This window comes from Maniola jurtina, chromosome 19, assembly GCF_905333055.1.
Source record: "Maniola jurtina chromosome 19, ilManJurt1.1, whole genome shotgun sequence".
Classification (NCBI taxonomy): domain Eukaryota; kingdom Metazoa; phylum Arthropoda; class Insecta; order Lepidoptera; family Nymphalidae; genus Maniola; species Maniola jurtina.
The window spans coordinates 4,887,273-4,913,254 of NC_060047.1; the positions used below are offsets into that span (position 1 = coordinate 4,887,273).

Genomic DNA, 25,982 nt, shown 5'->3' on the forward strand with positions numbered 1-25,982 from the left:
TACATTCAGTTTGAAATATCATGGATTTGTCTTAGGTTGTATTCATGCAAAGAAGTTGGTTGCTATTTAATCGGGTAAAAAACGATTGAATAACGTTGCATGTTGTATTTTGTACCTACGCACGAACAAATCAACAGACAAACTATTCTTATTGTATCGTATAGCACGGTACAATATGCGAAGGTAATTAAGGTTGCTCAAACCTAGTCCATCCATTATAAACTCAATGTTTTAAATAATAATAGTTATAGTTATTGGAGAACACATAACTTACTCAATAAAATTTTTGTCCTACTTTAATCACTTAATGAATGGTAACCTATTCATCTCTAACATTGTAAGTAAGTGTTGCTTTGTTAGCAATAATATGATAAGTACATTAAGGCTCTTACACATTATCCCCCGACACTATAGTATACTTATTTTGTTCATTTGCTCCCCTCATAACTCATAAACAATGTTTTTTTAGAATAATAATTTAGCGTACCTATACTTACATGAAAATGTTAATAGGAAAGTGTGATCATGAAGAAGACAAGATTAAATAAAAATGAAAATTATTTATTCAGAATAGGTAACATGTTACGCTCACTGATATTCAAATTTTTTAATTTGTAAGATGATGTGATTGTGATAATTAATTACATACTTAAAACAAAAGCGATGAGGGTTCCAAACGCGCCCAAGTCTGAGAAGAGCCCACAACAAACTCAGCCTTTTAAGCCAGATTAAAAACCATCCTGCTTTATACTGAATTATTATTATTGTCAGATATTATCTGGTGAATCTCAGCATATTGATTTGTATCATCATTCATAATAGAGCGAGTGATAGTGTAAAGGGACCTTTACGGAAATTTAATGACAAATCATTTTTGCTTTATTTAAACAATCAAGCGAGATGTTAAAGCATCATTGTGTTATCCTGAAGCAAGGAATCTGGTGGATACTGAAATGTAAGTAATATCATATTTATTCTTTATTTTTAATGGTTTTTTTCTCATCTTCGATATTATAATTTCGAGCAATCAAGGTACGTTCATGGGCACCTAAATTGAGAATACTTGCAGTATTCAATTGATTATAATAATAGTAAGTTATTTATGCGTATGTAACCTTGTCGGTCTAATGGTTAGCTGGGTTCGATTCCCGGATCTTACTGATACCTACATTAAGAATACTTCCAGTATTCAATTGATTGTTATAATAATACTATGTTTTTATGTGTGTACATGTAACTTTGTCGGCCAAATGATTAGCTGACTGGAATAGTTCCCGGGTTCGATTCTCGGGTTTATTTTTGTTAATAATAATAATAATACTTATGTTATTTGTGTTTACGTAACCTTGTCGGGCAAATGGTTAACTGGCTTGAATATAGTCCTAGGTTCGATTCTCGGGTCCTACCGATACCTATCCTATATTACGATATCCTACCTGTTAAGAATACTTCCAGTATTTGATTGATTTTGATAATAATATGTTTTATGTGTGTACATGTAACTTTGTTGGTCAAATGATTAGCTGGCTTGAATAGTCCCGGGTTCGATTCTCGGGTCCTACCGATACTCATATTAAGAATACTTCCAGTATTCGATTGATTTTGATAATAATATGTTTTTATGGTGTGACCATGTAACTTTGTCGGTCAAATGATTAGCTGGCTTGAATAGTCCCGGGTTCGATTCTCGGGTCCTACTGATACTCATATTAAGAATACTTCCAGTATTCGATTGATTTTGATAATAATATGTTTTTATGGTGTGACCATGTAACTTTGCCGGTCAAATGATTAGCTGGCTTGAATAGTAAGCATTAAGTGTTACAAGATATTTTTGTCAAGTTTATATTAATACCTAGACACGTTTGAATACATACTTGTAATCTAATTTATGTTTTTTTTTTATATTATAGGTCACGACAGAGTGCTGAAACGTTGTTCCCATCAGAAGATGAGTCGCCGCAGCATTCGCCGCAGCCTGAGCCTGAAAAGAAATCCAAGAAAAGGGCACATGACAAATTAAAAACCGGTGAACCATCAAGTCCCACACCGACGCGTGTTGCGAAGAAATCAATGAAGTCCATCATCAATCCCATCGCACCGCCACCAAAAAAGATCACTGCATACGATCTTTTCGGCACAGATAGTGAAGATGACGAGACTGAAGAGACCTCTACACCTACAGCAGCGGGCAAAAAAATACAGCCTTTAGTTTCGTATTTAACAAGAAGACTGGCTAACGGTCATTCAAGACAATCTTTCGAGGGTAAGACAGGAACGCACTTCATTGACCTGAAAGTGTACCGGTGTGATGAGGTCGAAAATGTTCAGCCCGTAAATAGATGGCGTCATGCCATCATATGTGTTAAAAACCGCACAAATGAAGATACTGAGGCATGGCGCCACTTAACAAACTTCATCATTGCGACACGAAAAGAGTATAAAAAATGCACTCCCACTTTTATCAGCAACTATTATTAGAAATTATTCCACTACGTCACACAATATTCTTTTGAAAAATTGTATTGTCACATATGTTATGAAATTAATAAACTTGTATAATGTTGTTGTTTTTTTTTACAGTCACCCCTGCACCAAAGCTAAGTCAGGTCAGCTTGGTGAGATGTGAAAATTGTCACGTTGATATACCTGAAAATAGATATCAATATCACTTAAGAACTAATTTACATAAGTCGAATTGTTTATTGAATACCAAATATAATAACATTGAAGTAATTTCAACAGCTTTCAAAAATAGAATAATAAGTTATAAATTAAGTCCTTTTGAGGAGTACCTCACACCCGAATCGTTCCTAATAGATAACGAGAAATATGTTATTAAAATTATAAACAACTCTTTGAAAAGATTTCAAAGTGTTAAATTAAACTTCGAGCTTTTTGTTTTCTTTTATCTCTCTAAAACAGGAGAAAAACAGCTGAAGTCATTTAACACAAAATATAGTATCATATCTAAAGGTACTGATGTTCATGAATTATATTTAAAAACAATTAATACGTTTGAAAAAAAAATATCTGAATTTCAACATCGCGAATCTGGCTGGACTTGCGAATCAATGAGTCATCTAGAAATAAACATAAATAAGTATTCTCCTTTCAGGGGTGGCTCTTACATAGCTCTTCCGAATGTAGTTAAAAATACTAAAAGTTGCATAAATATACGCAACAATGACAATCATTGTTTTTTATGGTCTATAGTTGCTGCATTATTTCCACAAAATAATAATGTTTGTAGAACTAGTTCGTATCCACATTACTCAGAAGTACTAAATATAGATGGTAATATGTCATTTCCACCATCATATAAAGATATTAAAATGTTTGAGAAAATAAATGAACTGAGTATTAACGTTTATGGATTGGATAATAAACATAATGTAACTGGTCCTTTGTATATAACTACAGCAAGAAAAAGTAACCATATAAATTTGCTGTACATTCAGAAGAATGGTAAAGGTCATTACTGTTTAATAAAAAATCTTTTGAAGCTGGTAAAACGACAAGTAACTAATCACACAAGTAACATGTATTTGTGTGAGTTATGCTTACAGACTTTTACCAGTAAAACAAAATATACTTCTCACAATTGTAATGAAATATTGACTGAATTACCAGCGAAAAATAGTTATTTACAATTCAAAAACTATGAAAGGCAACAAAAAATTAATTTTATTATTTATGCTGACTTTGAAAGTATTCTAATGAAGTGTAACGAAAATAAATCTGAGAATACTCGATTATATGAAATGCACCAACCGTCTTGTTTTGGTTACTATATTTGCTGTTCTCATGATCCTAAATTAAATAAATATGTTACATACAAAGGATCAGATTGTGTGCAAGTATTTGTAAAATATTTAATAGATGATATTCAAGAAATCTATCGCATATTGTCTAAGAAATTACCCATGACACCGTTAACATTGGAACAAGAAATTAGCTTTGAAAATGCTACAAATTGCTATATTTGTAATAATTTACTTCTTGATGATAAAGTACGTGATCATGACCATATCACTTCAGAGTATCGTGGCCCTGCACATTCTTATTGTAATTTAATAAATAGAGTGTGTTCATTCGTGCCTGTGGTTTTTCATAACTTGGCGGGCTATGATTGTCATCTTTTTATTACGGAGTTAGCAAAATACGACGGTTATTTTAAAATAATACCAAAATCGAAAGAGAAATATATTACTGTAACGAAAGTATTAAAAAATAAATATAGTTGTTCATTTCCTATTCAAATAAAATTTATAGATTCTTTTCAATTCCTCAATTCAAGCCTAGATGTATTATCTAAAAATTTACACGAAAAAGATTTTGTTAATTTATCCAGAGAATTTCAAAACAAAGACCAATTGAAGTTGCTACTTCAAAAAGGTGTTTACCCTTACGAGTATATGGATTCTATTGAAAAATATGAAGAAACTGCTCTTCCTTCAAAGGATTGTTTTTACAATAGTTTGAAAGGTGAACATATAAATGATGATGAATACAAACATGCTCAAAGTGTATGGAATCTATTTTCTATTAAATCCTTGAATGAATACACAGATTTATATCTAAAAACAGATGTATTTCTTCTTTGCGATATATTTGAAAATTTTAGAAATACTTGTTTACGACATTATAAACTTGATCCGGCTTATTATGTCACCGCTTCAAGTTTAACCTGGGATGCGATGTTATTATATACAGGTATCCGGTTAGAATTAATTAGTGACCTGGAGATATATGAATTTTTAGAAAAAGGAATACGTGGAGGATTAGCCCAGTGTTCTCTTCGTAACGCTGTAGCTAATAATAAATATCTGTCAGATTTCGATGATTCTCAACCATCAACTTACTTGATATACCTCGACTGCAATAACTTATATGGTTATGCAATGACTAAAAAGCTTCCTATATCTGACTTCCGACTGTTATCCACGACCGAAATTGATAACTTAGACATTGCAAACATATCAAATGAATCAGATTTTGGATATATTTTGGAAGTGGATTTAGCATATCCTGAGTACTTACATAATGCGCACAGTGATTTACCTTTTGCGGTAGAAAAATTCACTCCTCCGGGAGGTAAAAACCCAAAATTAATAGCAAATTTGTATGATAAATTTAAATATGTGATACATTACGTTCATTTAAAAGAATGCTTGAAGAATGGGCTTATTATACGAACAATTCATCGTGTTCTAACTTTTAGACAACAAAACTTTCTACAAAAATACATTGACTTAAATACTCGATTACGCCAAGCATCATCATCTGATTTTGAGAAGGATTTTTTCAAGCTTCTAAATAATGCTATATTTGGAAAAACTATTGAAAATAAGAGGAAACAGGTTAATATTAAGTTAGTAACCAAGTGGAATGATAACAACAATAAAACTAACAAACAGCTCAGTGCCGAAAAGTTGATTGCGAAACCTAATTTAAAAAACATTACAGTTTTCTCCGAAGACTTAGTTGCAATTCATCTGAGTCCGGAAAAAATAATACTTGACAGACCTATATATATCGGTTTCACGGTTCTGGAATATGCAAAACAACACTTATATAAATTTCACTATGACTTTATTAAAAACAAATATCGAAATAAAGTACGACTTTGTTATACTGACACAGATAGTCTTTTATATTTTATAAAAACCAAAGATTTTTATAAAGATATGAAAGATGAAATAACAAATTTTGACACTAGTAATTTTGATGTGAATAATTGCTGTAATATGCCTAGAGTTAATGCGAAAATTCCGGGTCTATTTAAAGATGAACTTGGAGGTGAAATCATCACTGAGTTCACTGGATTGAGAGCTAAGCTTTATTGTATTAACAGTAAAAAGATCCAAATTAAAAAGGCAAAAGGTGTATCTAAATCTGTAACAAAACGATTAAAGTTAAAACATTACAATAGCACTTTAAACAGCGACGTTAATTTCAAAAGTAAAATGAACATGATAAAATCGATTAAACATGTATTATATTCTCAAGAAGTAAATAAAGTAGTCTTGAATAAAACTGATGATAAAAGACAAATACTTTCAAACCAAATTGAAACCTTACCTTGGGGTCATTGCAATACAATATTTTGAATTTTAAGATTTAAATGTAAAATTACAAATGTTAGAATTAAAAGGTTTATTACCATAATTTTATGCTATTCTGTGATTCCAGATTATATTAGGTATGATTGTTTAATATTTATACTTCGTATGATACTATTGACGAATCAATATATTATGAATAAGAGCACAATCACTTGTTTTATTTTGAGAATACTTATGACTTATTTATAGACGGATTCAAATAAATAAATTATGGGTCCAAAATTATTTCTATATATTTTTATTTTTAAGATGGAATACTGAAAGAGACAATGCTATAATTTAATTTTTTATCGTTTACCTATAAAAAGCTTTGCACAAGATATATTAATCAAATGATACAATGAAATTGATTAAACAGGATCTTTCATTGGAAATAAATACTTTAGATAAGATACTCGAAAACAAGTTATGTGTAAAACATAGCGAACTGTTGCCAAATTCTATTCGTTGTATCATTTGCGGGCCATCTAATTGCGGGAAAACGAATGTTATGCTTAGTTTATTATTACATACAAATGGACTAAAGTTTAGAAATATATATCTTTATTCCAAAACAGCATTTCAACCAAAATACAAATTTTTGAGTGTTGTTCTCAAAAGCATTCCAGAAGTAAATTTTTTTGTTTTTGAAGACAATAACATTATTCATCCTAACGAAGCTTTATCAAACTCGATTATTATATTCGATGACGTTGTCTGTGAAGATCAAACCAACATACGTAACTATTTTGCCATGGGAAGACATAAGCAACTTGATTGTTTCTACTTGACACAAACGTACTCTAAGATTCCTAAACAATTGTTACGTGACAACGCGAATTTCCTAATTTTATTCAAGCAAGATGATGTCAATCTAAAACATATATTTGATGAGCATATTAATTCAGATATGTCTTGGTTTAAATTTAAAGATCTCTGTGCAATGGTGTGGAAGAAACCTTACGATTTTTTAGTTATTAATAAAGATTGTTCTATAAACAAAGGAAGATACAGAAAAGCATTCGACACTTTTATTAAATTTGACTAAGATTTCGTAAAACCTATTATACTTATATAATTATGGAGGGAAAAGAAGAAAGTCATAAATAAATATTACTCTATAGCTAGCACACGTAAATTTAGTGTCATGGATCAAAGTCTTAAACAACAATTAGTGCACTCAGTAAATTCTATAAGAAATAAATTAAAACATATACGTAATGCAGAGGATCAAACTAATTTGGTGCTGAATAGAATATTTAAACCTATAACCGAGCCGTTAAAGGTTTTAAACGATAAACCTAAACTTACAAATTTAAATAACAAGTTAAATAAAGGAACAAATGAACTTATGGGTTCTGAAAACACTATTCAAACAAAAAATAAAGATAGTAAGAGTAATAAGTTAAATAATGAAGATTTAGAAATAAATTCAGAATATAATGAAGATAAAATTGATAGTGTTCATAAGTCAAAACAGACAGATTTGGATGTGTCGTTACAGAAGGATGATATTATAGATATATATGACAGTATGGACATACCGTTCGGAATACGAAAGGAACAAGATAAAAATTTAATGATTGGAGATTCAGTTGTACGATTCACTAAAAATGAAAATGCTTTAACTGGGGATAAATCTATAATGATCAACATTGGCGGGCGTTCATATGAATTGACTCCTGGCCTTAAAGAACTATTGCTACGCAAGAAACCTAATTTATCAATTATCTTAGAGACAGATAAATTGGTTTACAAAGATATTTTACATCACACTAATGCACATAAGAGAGACTATAATGCTTATAGGCAAATTAAAGGTGATAAAGGTACAAAATATCGAGAAATCATAAAGCCATTATTTTTTGAGTCAAAGAGTAATGCGAAGCAAGGAGGTAAATTACCTACACTAAAAAAGTATAAATCTAATATAGATTTAGTATATTGGGATAATCCTAATGAATTAGTTGACAGGTTAAAATTACTAATTGCCTCAAAACAGGCTGGCAATAGTAATCACGACAATGAGATTATATCAATAATTGAAGAGTTAAAAGAAGCCGATATCATTAAAGAATAAAAATGGTTGCACTACGAACAGTTATTTAGTATTCAATTGGTTCTCAAAGATGAACGTAGATATTTTCGGGCACCCTTTATATAAAAAACCAAAAATTGACGATACAGTGTTTATTAATAAATGCCCTCTGAAAGTATTAAGTGATGGCAATTTAAATGCTAGCAATAAAATAATAAAAAACTTGCATATTCCTGTTGATGCCAATGATAGTGTGACAAAAGAATATGTCGATAATTCTATCTCAGACTACAAGAAAGAATTAACAACTGTGAATGATCTAGTTACAAATTTAATCACTAGAATAACTCAATTAGAAAACATCGTTAAGGGTAATTTTCATAAAAATGAGCAAGTTAGACGTGATAAACGAAATACATAAATATGCAAGGGTAAATTTTCCTCGGAGACGAGTAGAAATGAGGGACATAGATGACCTGTGGCAAGCCGATTTGATAGATATGCAGTTTGTATCTAAGGAAAATTTAGGTTATAAATACATTTTGGCAGTTATTGATACTTTTTCAAAATATGCTTGGGCCATTCCATTAAAATGTAAAAGAAAAGAAGATGTGTGTAAAGCATTTAAGATAATATTAGAAAAAGGACGTAAACCTAAAAACTTACAAACTGATTTTGGTACTGAATTTTATAACGATAAATTCAAAAATTTGACTAGTATATTTAATATAAATCATTATTCAACTTACACTACAAAAAAGGCATCAATTGTTGAGAGATTTATCAGAACACTCAAATCAAAATTGTACAAAGAGTTCAGTCTAAAAGGAAAATACAAGTGGAATGATGGTACCTTGAGTAAAATAATTAGTGAATACAACAATACACATCACCGTACTATTAATCGAAAACCGTGCGAAGTCGATACAAGTAATAAAAGAAAGATTTTAGAAAAATATCAATTTCAAAAACATCAATCAAAAGTTGGAAATCGATTCAGTTGTTTGAAAGTAGGGGATTTTGTGCGTGTAAGTAAACACAAAAGTATGTTTGAAAAGGGATATACACCTAATTGGTCGACGGAACTATTTAAAATAAGTAAAGTGAATGAAACAAATCCGATTACATATCTGATAGAAGATTCTAGAGGTCAGCCAATTTTAGGTGCATTTTATTCTCAAGAATTACAGAAAACAAAACATCCGAATATATACCTTGTGGAAAAAGTACTAAAAAAAAGAGGAAACAAACTATTTGTAAAATGGCTAGGACTACCTGTCGATGAAAATAGTTGGATTGATAAGACTAATATTATTCTATAAGTTTAAATAAAATAACTATTTAAACAGACACGTTTTATCAGTTTAATCAGTATATTAAAGATTATGAACAAGAGCAGTGTCTTAAATTGGTTTATTAATCATTTGCCTTTTGAACTCCATCTACCCGGATATAACTATTGTGGACCAGGTACAAAATCGTACAAAAAGAAAGGAATTAACCAGTTGGACGAATATTGTAAAGAACACGACATAGCCTATCAGCAATCATCTGATTTGAGTGATCGGCATAAAGCTGATATAAAACTGATGAACATGGCACGGAACCGCATAACAGCATCAGATGCCAGCTTAGAAGAAAAGATAGCAGCACATATAGTTAATAAAGCGATGATAGCGAAAGTTAAATATGGAGCCGGTTTAGGAATTAACAAAGCAGCAAAAGATATAAGTGGTGGTGGATTAAAGAAACAATTGAAATATATCATATCTCACACAAATAAACATCTTAAAAAATTAAAACCAAAGGGTAAAAATATGGCGATAAAGTTGGCAATGGCAGCTGCTAAGGAACTAGCAACAAACACTACAGTAAAGATTCCTCGTATTATTCCTATTCCGAAAACGGGAGGGTTTCTACCATTGATACCTATTCTTGCTGGGCTATCTGCCGTGGGTAGTTTAGCTGGTGGTGCATCGGGTATAGCTAAAGCTATTAATGATTATAAAGCAGCTGAAAAACGTTTGAATGAGTTAAAAAGGCACAATGAAAAAATAGAATCATTATCTATTGGAAAAGGATTAAGCGTTAAACCTTTTAAGGAAGGTTTCGGAATTTATGTATCTAGTAAAAAAAACTAAATAGTCGGCTACCCAATAGAGCTCTTACTAATATAGATATTATGAATTATTCAAGCAGTATTCCTTATTTTCGAGGAGTATTTATGAGAGATGAGCTACCTAAACATCCTCATAAGAAAGAATGTGGTATCGTTAATTTAGATAGCTCAAATAATCCTGGCAGTCATTGGGTAGCTTACGCAAAATACAATAATCATATCGAGTACTTTGACAGTTATGGTAATTTAAAACCACCAAAAGAATTAATTCAATATGTTGGTTCCGAAATGTATTATAATTATGAAAACATTCAGCGTAATCATCCATATAATTGTGGACACTTGTGTTTAAAGTTTTTGAACAAATTTTGGCATGATAAGAAAATAAATAAATAGATCGTAAGCACTTCGTATTGTTTAGTGTGTTATCATGTCTATTGCAATAACCATCACGGGCAAAAGACCATTACTTGAATCAAGTTTTCAACCTCCTCTTAACATAGACGATAAATATGAGTGTGGCTTAATTTATTTTTCAGCTCTCAATTCAATCCCCAACATTAATGAGAGCAATAATGTATTTGCTTATGGCAATGGTAAAAAATTAAAAATACCGTGTGGTGCTTATGGCCTATATGATATAGCTGATCACATTCGAAGTCAAGTCACAGATTGTGATATAATAATTAAACCAAATAACAACACATTAAAATGTTTAATATTTTGTTCTAATACGATGAACTTTGATGAAGATAATAGCATAGGATCGATATTGGGTTTTCCAAATGTTAAATTAGAAGCAAATAAATGGCACGAATCTCAGAACCCAGTCAACATTCTTCCTTTGTCCGTGATAAGAGTCGAATGTGATCTAATAAAGGGGTCATATACTAACGGATTTCCATCTCATATTTTATATGAATTTGTGCCGAACGTTCCACCTGGGTATAGATTTATAGAAGTACCGAAAAATATTATTTACTTTCCTGTGAATAAAAATATCATATCATCAATAAATATAAAAATTCTTGACGAACAAGGTCGGTACATTGATTTCAGAGAAGAGTGTTTCAACCTACGTCTCCATTTGAGAAAACAGGATGATTGTGTTTAATAAAAATTCAAATACTTTAACAAAACGTATTACTACTCCTCGAGTTGAGCAACGTTACAGACGTATTAAATCTTATAAAAAACTTACAAGAAGTAATAAAGAGTTTCTTCGCTCGTTAGGATTTAAATTAAGATGAATATACTCCAGGTTACTGATATTCCACAATTTGATAACTCTATCGAAAGTTATGAAATTCACACATATAGCCCTTATAATAATAGTTTTAAAGAAAATGATGAGATTCGGATCCCTATACACCAACAAGATATTTACATATTGCCATCTGCCAGTTTTATTTATATCGAAGGAAAAGCAACGATTATTGGTAAAGACCATAAACCCATTAATACACCCGTTGAGTTTACTAACAATGCAATGATGTTTTTGTTTCAAGACATTAGATATGAGATAAATGGTGTTGAAATAGATCGTATTAAGAATCCTGGAATAACAACAACAATAAAATCGCTTATATCTATGAATACCGGTCAAAGTAAAGTCGCAGCAATATGGGGTTGGAACATGAATGGATTCAAAAGTAATGACGGTTCCTTCAGTCTAATTATTCCATTAAATAAAATAATGGGATTTGCTGAAGACTATAATAAAATAATTATAAATTGTAAACATGAACTGGTTTTAAATCGAAGCAATTCTAATTTAAACAGCGTGAAATTAGATGATGCTCACGACATACAAATTAATATAGAAAGAATACAATGGCGTGTTCCGCAGGTGAAAGTATCAGATCGCGAAAGACTAACGTTGCTGAAAATATTAGAAAAAGACAAACCTATTCAGTTAGCTTTCAGAAACTGGGATTTATATGAATATGCATTTTTGCCTAGAACTACAAAACATTCTTGGGCAGTCAAAACTGTTTCACAGTTGGAAAAGCCTCGGTATGTTATATTAGGACTACAAACTAACAGAAAAAACAAAAAGTCTTTAGATAGTTCTTTGTTTGACCATTGTAAAGTAAGTAATGTAACATTATTTCTAAATTCACAATATTATCCTTATGAATCACTAAATCTTAAATTTGATGAAAATAAATATAGTATATTATATGAAATGTATACAAAGTTTCGTCAGTCTTACTACAACGTTCCTGTGGACCCACTGCTTGATATGTTAAATTTTAAAGATAAAGCACCGCTTTTTATTATTGATTGTTCAAGACAAAACGAAAATTTAAAAAGTGGACTCGTGGATGTGCGATTAGAAATAGAATGTTCGCAAGATATCCCTGAAAATACAACTGCTTACTGTCTTATTATTAACGACCGGTTAATAGAATATAAGCCGTTGAGTAATATAGTGCGAAAAATATCATGAATGCCATAATAGTAGATGTCCAAGGATTTAAAACTGATGAAAATGAGTTTATTTTAAAAGAAATTGCTATTCATTGTAATAACCGCATACAAACTTTCCTGATCAAATCACCATATCCATTTTATGATTTGACTAAAACTGAAAGACGGCATGTTAGTTGGATTGAAAGAAATAGAGGAATTCTTTGGAATGAGGGATACATATCGTATTCGAACTGTAAACATATTATTCAGAAGATTTTACAAAATAAAACAATTTATGTCAAAGGTATTGAAAAACGGTTATGGTTAATGCAAATGTTACAAAATAGCACAATTTATAATTTAGAAGATAAAGAGTGCCCAAATTTGTTAAGTTTACATGAAAAATATAATATGGCAAGTGATTCATATAGTTGTATTTTTCATACTAAAATATGCGCATTAAAAAATGTACTATGTTTAAGAAAATGGTGTTTAGAGAATAAAATTTTGTACTGAAGTTCGGTTGTTTTACTATCCGTATATATTATACTACCTCCGTAGTCACTCAGTGAATTTGAATGAAGTATCTATTCAGCATTCATGCATTCGAATGAAGTATCTATTCAGTATTCATGCATTCGAATGAAGTATCTATTCAGTATTCATGCATTCGAATGTAGTATCTATTCAATATTCATGCATTCGAATGAAGTATCTATTCAGTTTTCATTCATTCGAATGAAGTAACTATTCAGTATGCATGCATTCGAATGAAGTATCTATTCAGTATTCATCCATTCGATGAAGTATCAGTATTCAAGTACTCGATTATATCCATTATACAGTATTCAAGTATTCAAATATATCCATTATTCAGTATTCAAGTATTCAAATATATCCATTATTCAGTATTCAAGTATTCAAATATACCCATTATTCAGTATTTAAATATGGTATCATTCACTATTCAAGCATTCGAATACTACCATTTTCAGTATTCAAAATGTAGGAATTGGATTATCTGGATTAGGGATCATTCGAATGAATGAATGATCCCTGATCAAGATAAGCCAATTCCTATCTACTCGAGTCTGACTCGCACTTGGCCGGTTTTTTAATTCCCGCGAGAATGTAGCGCAGCTCCAACAGCATATTATTATTTTCGCTCGCGGATACGAGAGGTCTAATTTATTGCTTCTCACATAAATCTCGTCCGATCCTGATTATACACTTGGATCAATCGGGCGATTGAAATAACAACAATGACACCAACTACTCTTCGCATAATCGTAGCCAATTTCAATTTTATTCAAGCAAATTAAAATCGATATGCCAAGGCCAAAGAATTTGTACTGTATTTTTTTTTTATAATACGTGCTTGTTTTACCTGCGTTTTTTATTAGTTTTCCCTCACATGATTGTTTTTTTTTTTGCATCAATGCGCAATTGGTGTAGTCTATAACAATGATGGCCTTGATTTCTTAAACTGCCATACCCCTTTCATAAGTCTAAGATGTAAGCGAGCTACCGCTTATATCTTAGACTGCATCATCACTTACCATGAAGTTAAACTGTAGTCAAGGCCTAACTTATGTGAGAATAAAAAAATTAAAAGGGGTCTCTCCGTCACTCGCTCCATACAAACGTAGTTCCAATTTCATTTGAATATTAAGCAACCAAAGTCCATGAAATGCAGACATATTCTAGAAACTAATATCTATGCCTGTGGTTTTCCAGATTTCTGTTTAAATATTCGGTTTCAAAGTTACGCGGTTTTAAAAATTTACATACAAATCTTTGAGCCCCTATAATTTTAAAACTATATATTTTTAGAAAAATCTAAAACACCACAGGCACAGATATTAGTTTCAAGAATATGTCTGCATTTCATGGACTTTGGTTGCTTAGTATTCAAATGAAATTGGAACTACAACTACTATTAACTACGATTGTATGGAGTAAGTGACGGAGAGAGCCCTGTTAAGAAAAAAACATTTTCTAGTTCGCCTGTGCGCGAGCTGCCTGCCTGTCTTGCGTCTGTGACATTATTCACTGTCGTCGTTCCGTGCCTTTTTTATTTATCCTCACGAGAATGTAGACATGATAATTATTTCAGCACGCGAATACAAAACTAATTTATTACTTCTCACGTAAATCTCGTCCGATCTTGATTACATCCTCGGATCAATCGAGCGATTGAAATAACAATGACACTGACCACTTATTTATGTATAAAATTATGATCGAAGGGGATCGATATGTGTTGTTTATTTTCAATACGATCTTTTGTACCTATTTTACAATATATTCTGTTTCATTTTATTGTTTTCTTGAACTTGATTGTTTGGAAAAATTCGCTCGCGTTTACTAAAGGTCTAATTTATTGCTCACTCACATAAATCTCGTCCGATTCTGATTATACACTCGGATCAACCGAGCGATTGAAATAACAGCAATGATATCGGCCACTCATCGGCCGCGAGTTATAAAATAAGTTATGACTGATTGATAGTTTCGATTTAATCGATTAGTTTAGTTTCGATTTAAGGAATCGATTGCATGTTATGTTTTAGTAACACGAGCTTTGTGCTTGCGGCTGTCACTCTGTTCCTTTTATTGCTTTCCTTAAAACTGGCTATTTTTGAAAATTAATTAGGAATGCCTATTTCCACAGAAAAATCAATGTATCTGTGTATCTTTAACAACACCTAAGCAAGGTTCTTTAGCATTGTAGCTAGATAGGTATATGATTAATTAAATTTGGGCCGCACGAAATTAGATATTTTTTTTTTCAAAATCCATTATCACTTCTTATCTAGCTCATCCAATTAAACATAAAGACAACAGACAAAAAATTATGTAAATTGTTTTAAAATGTTTCAGTTTTGATAACTTGTTTAAGCTCATGTATGAGCTTTATAAAAAGTAGATACATGATGAAATGTCCAAACGAAACAGACAGCCACTTCTGTTAATTTAGCTGTAGATAAGTACAGATAAACTCTATAAATGTTCTTTGATCGTGTTCCAATTAGCAGGTTTTATTTATCTACCATAACTCATGTCTTGTCAATATTTCATACTTTTTGTTGGTTATTATTCCCATTCGTTAAATAAAAGTCAAAGCACAGGTATTTTTTCAATACGCTTAAAACTAGCATGCATCAATGGGCATCAGTGTTAGGCAACCGATGCCCTTTGCAAACTCTAATGAGGGAATATCATTAATGTACTTGTAACAATTAATTTATCAGCTGTTATTATACAAGACATAATGTTTTCAGCGTGACTAAGGGCGCCATCAAATTACCGCAAAGTGGCCGCGCGGCTGCAAAGCTGCAGTCGCGCTGCCTTTGCGCTGCTTTGTAAATCCATATAAATTCAGTCGATGAACTGACTGACAGCATTGCAGTCGCGCGTTTTTATTTATATGGATTAACAAAACAGCACTTTGTGGCAAATTTGACGGCGCTTGTCCGACCGCTGGCGATTAGTACCCGTGCCGGGGTTGAATCCCGGATTCCCCGAACAGAAGACCGAAATCTTAACCACTGGGCCGTTGGGATTGGATGTAAACTCCTTAAACAACCTATTTAACAACCTTTTTAATAACTTTTATAATCTATTTTTAACTACTGAATGTTGTTACAAATTATCATCGGCATATCAAATAAATAAAAATAAATAAAATAAATTAATCGAAAAAATTGTAATTTTTCAAAAACATCTGGATAAAGACCTTTCAGAGAGCACGCTACCAGTTACCACTCCTGTACCTGTGACTTCCTCATCCGCCTGTCTGCATTACCTCCTCATGGCCGTTGGTCGAGAGGGCTGACAGTGTTCTTACGATGCGCTTGCTGGTATGCGGTTTATAGCCCAACAGGTTCTTTGACCCTATGTCAGTCACCTTTGCTCTCCTACGGATTTCCTGGTTACATAATTTTATCGCAAGCTGTCTATTCAAGTATCAGGGTATAAAATTAGCCAGTAATGCCTGTTATCAGCATATTTAACTTGAACTTTTTATATGTTGGTAACATTTACAACATTGCAGCTCGATAAAATGTATTAAGTAAATGGAAATATGGATTTCCACAGCATAAATTAATTACATATTACATTTATTTGATTTCTAAGGGCTACGGCACACTTGACGATGTAGCACTACTATCCTGCATGGCGCTACAAAAAAAAATCATCTCGTATATTAATGGCTTTTTTGTTGTTTTATCTTTCCCAATATCGTTAATAATACTGTAATGCGCAAGTGGGTCTGTCTGTCTATCTGTTGATGATTTTGACGTTTGATGCGGAGATAGCTTTTATTTCGGGTCACTTCCGGCTTGGTCCCGAAAATTCAAAGAGTTCTAACGAGATTTCAACTTCTTTTAGCCCGGAAAATTAAAGAGTTCCCAAGCGATTTTTACAAAACATAAATTCACGTGGACTAAGTTGCGGGTATCATCTAGTATTCTATATTATCATACACAAAAATAACGTCAATATAAAATATTGTAGGTGTACTTAATAAATCAAACTATAAAGTCCAAGAATATGTATTAAGTATAACAATAGGTCTTTAACAGCAAAAGTTTGACAACCGAAATAATTCCAGCACCGTAGCTTCCAATGTAGTCAATGACCGATTAAAACCATAAAAACAAAATGTATATAGTGTGTATGGTAGGCCTTTTAATAATATTCGAATACTAAGCTGCATATCGCAAACTCGTATTTAGCGTAAAATTGCTTTAAGTTATTGGAGTAACATAAAGTTAGCACTTTACGATCGGAGCGGAATCTTTAATCGAATAGGTACGATATAAATATTTAAAAAGGATTGCGCCCACTTAATTCACAGATAAGAAAGCTAAAAGTCACTCTGAGATGGAGGGAGCTTGGAGTTTCTCTCCGTGATCAAATCAGAAATGGGAAAATCCGTAGAAGAACCACACAAACGGCATAGCTGTATGGTTGCGAAGCTGAACTGGCAATGGTGTTGGCAAAAAGCTCGTTGACGTTGGGGTCCCAATGTGCTAGAATGGCGATCTTGCACCAGAAAACGCATCGGACTAGGTGGAAAGATGGCATCAAACGAGTCGCAAGAAGCCGCTGGATTGAAGCGAGTGCAAGGCAATGGCGTGTGGACGTCCTACAAGAGACCAGTGTCCACAGTGGACGTCTATCGGTTGATATGATGATGGTGGTTTTACAGATTCCAAATTTAAAATAGGGCTAGTGCCTGAGTAAAAGTATTTGCTTCTGGACATCCACACACTGATGTAATGGTTCTTTGGCTCTCTGAAGAGCGCCTGCACATCCATTTCTGTCTTCCTCAGTCGCTTCCCACTACTAATCTTCAGTCCATAAAATAATGCTAAGTGACGAACCTACTTTACTTATCGGTTCCAATGGCCATCGTTACTATGAACATAATTTAAACTAGCCATCACCCCTCGGCTTCAATCGGCCAAAACAAATTATGTGCGAATTTCGGAAAATCTGCCTGTACTACTGTGTTATAAGGCACACACACAGAGGAACTTACTAGGTCCAAGAGTTTGGACTTGGCGTTGTTATTTTGGGTTTAAAAAGATTTTTTTGAAGAAAAAGCTAGACTATAATAATATATACTATCGCAAGTTGATAAAAGATAAATCTATAACAATATTATCTCGTTCTTTTTCTTTACCTTTACCATAATATGTAAAGATAAACTTATAAACTGACATAATTATTTATTAACAACGTACAGCTTAAACCGGTCTAGAAACTTGAGATCTATGCGGGTCACACTAATATTATAAAGGCGAAAGTTTGTATGTGTGTGTGTGTGTGTGTGTGTGTGTGTGTGTGTGTGTGTGTGTGTGTGTGTGTGTGTGTGTGTGTGTGTGTGTGTGTGTGTGTGTGTGTGTGTGTGTGTGTGTGTGTGTGTGTGTGTGTGTTTGTTACTCCTTCACGCAAAAACTACTGGACGGATTTGGCTGAAATTTATAATGGAGATAGATAATATCCTGGATTAGCACATAGGCTACTTTTTATCCCGGAAAATCAAAGAGTTCCCACGGGATTTCAAAAAACCTTAATCCACGCGGGCGAAGTCGCGGGCATCGGCTAGTAATCAATAAATAAAGAAATGCGGATGAAGTCGCGGGAATAAGCTAGATAGCTAATTGATAGAAATTAAATGGTAATTTGTTCTGTTTTAAAATATGTGACACGTATATTTATTACTTACATACTAATTCTGCAACAAATTTATAAATGATGTCGGTAAAATTCATAAGACGTCATCATAACTCAAAACAGCAGGACTATTTTTAATTTGATCGCGGATTAATAACGTACTACAGTAAACCCGCTATGTTCAGTTGGCAGTACGTTCAGGGTTGCCACACTAGTTCCGTAGTTCCTTATTTTTTATCTATTAAACAAGACTATTTAGTTCCAAATCAAAACACAACAAAATACACTATAATGAAACCACGGTAGAAACGGTATTAAGTATTTTTAATATTAATTTGTAATTATATCAAATCGAATCTAAGCAATAATAAATAACCATTGCATTACCAAACTCAACACATTTGATATTTCCTCATTTTTTGTTTCTTTTATAATTTAAATTAATTATTATGTCATAAAGCCAATGGCATTTCAACGGCAAAAATATTTAATAAATTATAAAAAAAATCTAATGAATAGATTAGGAATTATGAGTGGATGAAAGATAACGATGAATCGAGAAACATACATCGACTTCTTAATTCAAAACTCTCCTGCAGTCTGGTAAAAAGTATTGCAACTGTTACGAGGTGACAACCCTGATTCCAGTATCAAATACTGTCTGCGCTTGGGCGTTATAAAAACAACGGATGGCATTTCAAGTGCCCTGTATGGTAACGTAAATGTCGCTTGCAACAAAGTTGCAAGGGCGTTGGTCTAACATACAAGCGATTTGTATCTTTTTACAGATATTTTACTAAATTGAATATACAAAATAAATTATCTTTATTTGTATTCTATCAAATATTATCTACCATATTTATTTTGTAAAAATAAATGTGGTAGATATTTGCAACTCCTGGTAATCCCGGTACTACCTACTCTAAGTCTCAGTAATGTATCAGAATCGTGCATAATAATTGAGTATCGATTTTTTTTTGATTTACATCACTAATAGTGTATTTTATAATCTTCTTGTTTCGTATCCGCAATTTATCGCATGCTTAATTGACCATGCATTTAACTTAAATGGCTATAACAAAAACAAAGTCTCTAAAGTATGTAACTTTTGTCCTTACTAACACAAACACAAACTGATCTTATTCAATTTATTACTGGAGGCCTATTTGATAGGCACTTATCAAGTCAAATTCGTGTCTTTTAGTTAATCGAATACTTCGATACGCAAAGTTCACAGAGAAGCAACCAGCAAATCGGCAGTTACTATTAAAAAATCAATACTTTAACCCGTTTTAACCTTAAACTTCTGAAGTTAATGTTGAAAAGCAGTATTTTAATCCACTTTAAGCTTTCAACTTGTACCACACTTAGTAGCCCCCGATTACAGGTGGTGTTTCGTACTTATTCAGAGCAATAATCCCTAGTCACCGGATCAGCGCCCTATTGGCGACTCGCAATAATTAACGCTAATGATTCCGTTATTAACATAAACATTCTTGTTTAACATTACTATCACAATTTCTATTAAGTAGTTACTTTTATTTCACTGTTGCATTCTAGTTATTTATTGAATTAACATTAACTTAAACTTGTTTAACGGACGGGTTTAACGTTAATTAAAGTTATATCTTCCATTCAACTTTTGAAAAGTGTGATAGGCCGATAATAATTTTATGATAAGTGCTTTATAAATAAATAAAAATAAAAATCCTTTACTTCGACCATAAAATTGATCATAATTGTTAGTAATAACACACCTTAAAACTAATGTTAGTGATCTTATATCTATCTAATTACTTAATCCTAATACTATATCTAAGACAGGCTTGATTAGTCAGCATGTGCACCATATGACAATGGTTCAGGTACTGACAATCAAACCTGTCGGCAAATGCCCTCAGGATGGCATTGGAACTAGCCCGTACCCTGCGCACCAGGGATGTGCACCGCTTACGCATGGTAGTATAAAAGCAATCCACATGCGCATCCGCGAACATACCCGACGCGCTGCAGTAACGAGGCAGGCCCAATAGCATCCTGAATGCATTATTGTACTGGACACGCAGGGCATTGTACTGTTTCTGCGTGTAGTCCACCCACAGGCTACTCGTGTAAAAAGAAGTGCAGTAAGCTCTAAAGAGCGTTACTTTTACAGGAATAGTACAACGAGCAAACCTGCGAGCGATCATGTTCGCTCTAATAGACAATGCCCTGCGTTCTCTCTCTATGTCAGCATCGTCTTTCAGGTCAAAAGACACCAGATGCCCTAGGTATTTGAACTGAAACACCCTCTTTAAGGGGGTACCGTATAACTTAATGGGTGGTACGTTTGAGGGCACTGGTTTCCCCTTGGCCTGAAAGACCATGCATTCGCTTTTTTTTACATTATACGTTAACCCGTGACTGCGGGCGTAGCTTTCACACATGCTTAACAATTTTGCCAAGCCACAAACAGAAGCACTGAGCAACACCATGTCATCTGCGTAACTGATGTTGTTGAGACATACTCCGTCAATATGGCAACCAACATGAGTAGTGCTAAGCGACTCTATCAGTGCGTTGACATAAAGGTTAAAGAGCTTAGGGGAAGTTAAGCCCCCCTGTCGCACGCCGCACTCTAACCTATATGGCTGCGAATACGTTTCGGACCATCTCACGACATTGACCTGGTTTCGATACCAATATTTGAAGATCCTAGTAACTTCTTCGGGCAGTCCGGTGTCTTTCAATTTCTGCCATAGGATATCGTAACTTACCAGGTCAAATGCCTTGCTAAGGTCCAGAAAACACGCATAAATAGGCGTTCGTCTGTCCGTATAGTACTTTACAGTTTGCTTTAAACATAATATGGCCGACTCTGTTGATAAACCTGGCCTGAAGCCAAACTGATTGTCGTGTAGGAGTATATGTTTATCCAGCTGGATGTTAAGCAAACTGTCAAGCACTTTCGCCACAACCGCGGCAAGTGAGATAGGCCTGTAGTTGGCTTTATCAGATATGTCCCCAGTTTTGTTTTTCACAATTGGCACCACCACAGTTCTCATCAGTGCAGCGGGTAAGTACGAATGCGCTATACATAAGTTGTACAACATGGAAAGTACTCTAGGTAAGTGAGGACCCGCATGCTGCAGATGTTCAATACTCAGCCCGTCATGGCCAGGAGACTTTCCACGCGACATAGAAGTTATAGCATTATTGACATCCTTAGCTGTAAAACGGATTCCAATCTCCTGGCCACACGTACACTCATCACTGACGGACTGTGATGGTCCCAACGGTGAAGTCACTGTGAAATGTTCTTTAAACATGTCTGCTATAAGACTATGCTCATTAATACCATTCACGCTCACTGGTAGGCCAGGCCTACCGTTTGATTTATTGGTGGATTTCCAAAAGTTACGAAAATCATTTTTCGCATGCTGTGAAGCCAAGATATTCATCCTTATTTGTTCGCTGTGGTTCTGACACCACCTTAAGCGTGACTTAAATAGACTGCGACTTCGATGCATGTCGTCATAGACCCTACCATATTTTGGTTTACCCCACCAGACCCATATTAAGAACTTCGACCGGGCCTCCCTGTGTGCATCGCGAACATACCTGTTCCACCCTGCCACAGGACGCTTCCCAACGCGCGATCTTACAGTTTTGGATTCAGTGGCAGCCACAGACAGAACATTTACAATGTCGCTATACAATTTATCGATAAGTAATGTGTGATCGATACGCCCGCAAACACAATCACTACACGAACGAAATTCCTCGGGAAAATCAATAGCTTTTAATTTTTCATGACATAGTTTCGTATACATCACTATTTCTTCCGGTTTTCTATCTCCCCATAGAATCTCGCTCGGTATGTTACATACACTCGTCAACTTTGGTTTAACCATATCCAAGTCACACTCAATAATCAACGGATAATGGTCGGACCAATACACATCGTACTTTACATATACATTGGAAATTGACGAATAAGCCGAGTTGGTCGTCACGCAGTCATCAAGCCACCGCCTCGACCCGTGGGCTTCACTCACAAACGTGTATGTGTCCGACCTTATGCCTAAAATCTGTACATCCACACATGACCACTCTTGCTCGTCACAAAAACACGTCAACTCGTTATAAAAACGTTCATTCGGATGGGCGTTAAAGTCGCCAAGGATGTAAACACATTCTACGTTCATACTGTTAATAATAGCACTCACCGAACTGAGGCAATCAGTGAATTCCGTAAGGTTCACCATTTTATCTGTAGGCATATAAATACTAAACACTAAAATAGACCTATCGCCCAGCACTATTTCTATGGCACATATTCGTGGATTATCACAACACACGACCGACACATTTTGGAAAACACTTTTATTCCATAGCAGCGCTACACCTCCATAAGGCCGGCCGCACACCATGCCCGCCGCCGCATCCATTGCAGAAGTGCCCGTGCTGCCGAAACGCTCATCAATCCCGCTAAGAAACTGAATATCATGCCCAAATAACCACGTTTCTTGAAGTGCTATCACACTCGCCGACTGACACAAAAGCCTCACATTGTCAACTGAGCGCTTTATACTTTTACAGTTGAAGCTTACTAAATTACAGGTGAATCTTTTATCCATTAACAGTCGGGGTAGGGCCGTTCACGGTATTCGTCGCCACACCGTTCGCACCATTGCTGTTATTTCGCTTGAAATTGACGAAACGCCTGAATATTACTCCCTCCGGCCAGAGTGTTGCATCTAAAAATATTTCTATTTTCCGCTCTGATACAAAAAATTTGTACGCGTTATAGTCCTTGCTTCCTCGTAAAAAGGAATGCACATATAGTGGAAATAAAGGCCAAGAACTTGTAGTCGAACTTTGACTTTTGTTAACGCTGCGCGCCGCGTTGCTTTTACTGTTAAATATTATACTTAAGTCATATAAAGCTTCATTTACGCCAGATCAAGATGGTGCGATATAATGCCACAGTAATGTTTATGGTATTACATTGTTGCAACCAATTGTGCAGCACGGCAACACCTTCCGTCATGTGATAGACTATCGTACTATAAATATTGCGATTCTGGAGCACTAATTTGATTGCGCGCCTCTTGAAAATGGTAGAATTTTATAGCATGTTGTTCATAAAAAGAAAGACGATGTTGTTATGAGGAGAGCATTGCTCTATCGGTTAAAGTTGGAATTCAAAAGAAATTCAGCTGCCTTCCGATTGGCCAATGCCTAACTAAACCCTCCTTGTGCACAGGGTCTGCAAATCTAGAAAAACCATAAGTGGGTCAAAACTTCTTATAAGCAATGATATAGCAATGAACAATTTTATGTGTCCGCTGAGGTTCTGCAAAGCAAATGGCGTTGTGGACGACATCCTAAAAACATAGTTTAAATAGTTTTATAATTTGACATAGGAACATGCTGCTTGTAGATTAAAATTAAATCCGAAGTTTAGCAAAAATATTAGTTTCAACCTTACATTGTATGCATCTAAATAAATAAACAAAGTAAATAAATAAAGCCTTTATTGTTGATATAGTATGAAATAGAACTTAATTCAAATCTCGCACTTTGGTTCCTTTTGAGATCTACGCGTCTTCTGATGCACATCTAGGTCTTCAGGTGTTTCCAAATTAGTCTATTTTGAATGAATTTTATTTGATCACAATAATTAAGCCTATACGTTCTCGCTGCTTGTAAATTAAAACAAAACTCAAACATAGGCATCCAACTCTAGAAAATAAGTTATTTGGCAACCCTGTTTATCCCGAGTCCAAGGTTGTATAGAACCCCATCCATCTCCGCTCATTACTTCTTATCTTTCGTGTCTTGTGCCGCATATCAATCGATGCACAGTAACAGGTGGCGGGTTGCACTTGGCCGTTCCACATCCATTGGCCGCTAGCTGCAATGTCCGTCTGATCACAATAATTAAGCCTACTATTTCACTGCTCGTATCACACTAATATCACACTAATATTATAAAGGCGAAAGTTTGTATGTGTGTGTGTGTGTGTGTGTGTGTGTGTGTGTGTGTGTGTATGTTTGTTACTCCTTCACGCAAAAACTACCGGACGGATTTGGCTGAAATTCGGAATGGAGATAGATTAGCCCTGGATTAGCACATAGGCTACTTTTTATCCCGGAAAATCAAAGAGTTCCCACGGGATTTCAAAAAATCTTAATCCACGCGAACGAAGTCGCGGGCATCAGCTAGTATTATAATAAAACCCGAAGTGTAACCAGAATATTAAGTCTCACCCCGTAAAGTAGGCATCCAACTCTACAAAGTAAGGTATGTGCCAACCTTGATTTACCGACCCAAGGCTGTGTGGAACTACGTCCATCTCCTCTCAATACCGCTTACCTTTCGTGTCTTGTGCCGCATATCAATCGATGCACAGCAACAGGTGGCGGGTTGCACTTGGCCGTTCCGCGTAATGGCCACTGGCCGCGATGTGTGCCGTCTGATCACAATAATTGAGCTTAATAATTACTCTCCTCGCTGCTTGTAAATCTCCTTCGCCTGACGTCTGTCGTCTTGTACGTATTAATATGTTCAAGATGTTTGTCCGAGCGTCTCCTGTTACTATAAATGAAACGTTCAACGGTATTTTGCATAAACTTTAAAACTATAAGGATAAAAGACACAAATATTTGCATGTGTAATCTGTATAAAAATAAAATTAAGACCTTATAATATGCATCGTTCTTTTTGTTCGATTTACTTTACGACAACTTTGTTGCTTCTGTGATGTATCCATTGAATTATTGTGTGCTAAATAATATTTCCTCAAAGGGCGTATCCCACTTGTCACATTGTTATTAGTTTCCTAATTTGATAGCCCTCTTATGAATTTTTAAATAAGAAAACTATTGAAAACTGTACTTAATTTAGTGTATGTATTTGCTTTTTCAATTCAGAATAAAAAATATTACAGAGTAGACAATAGCTTACGTTACTTTTATCTAAGACTAAATCACCAGAAAGACTGTAATGCAGTAAACGGGCTAAGAAAACAAAGGTGGTCAGAATACTCAGGAATTCCGAGAATCGGAATGGCGGAATGGCTTTCGTGATCTTTGACTTATGCTAATAAAAACGTGGACTTTTGCTTTT

The 25,982-nt window shown here is 34.1% G+C and overlaps 2 protein-coding genes across 2 annotated transcripts in view; both read left to right on the forward strand.

The window, feature by feature from the left end:
* Positions 1 to 25,982, forward strand: part of LOC123875177 (protein doublesex) — a 272,131-nt gene that overhangs the window by 210,883 nt on the left and 35,266 nt on the right. The window lies entirely within an intron of this gene.
* On the forward strand, positions 37 to 2,481 carry LOC123875300. The gene is made up of 2 exons (XM_045921050.1): positions 37 to 955; positions 1,914 to 2,481. Coding segments are annotated over exons 1-2 (570 nt in total). The 5' UTR covers positions 37 to 953.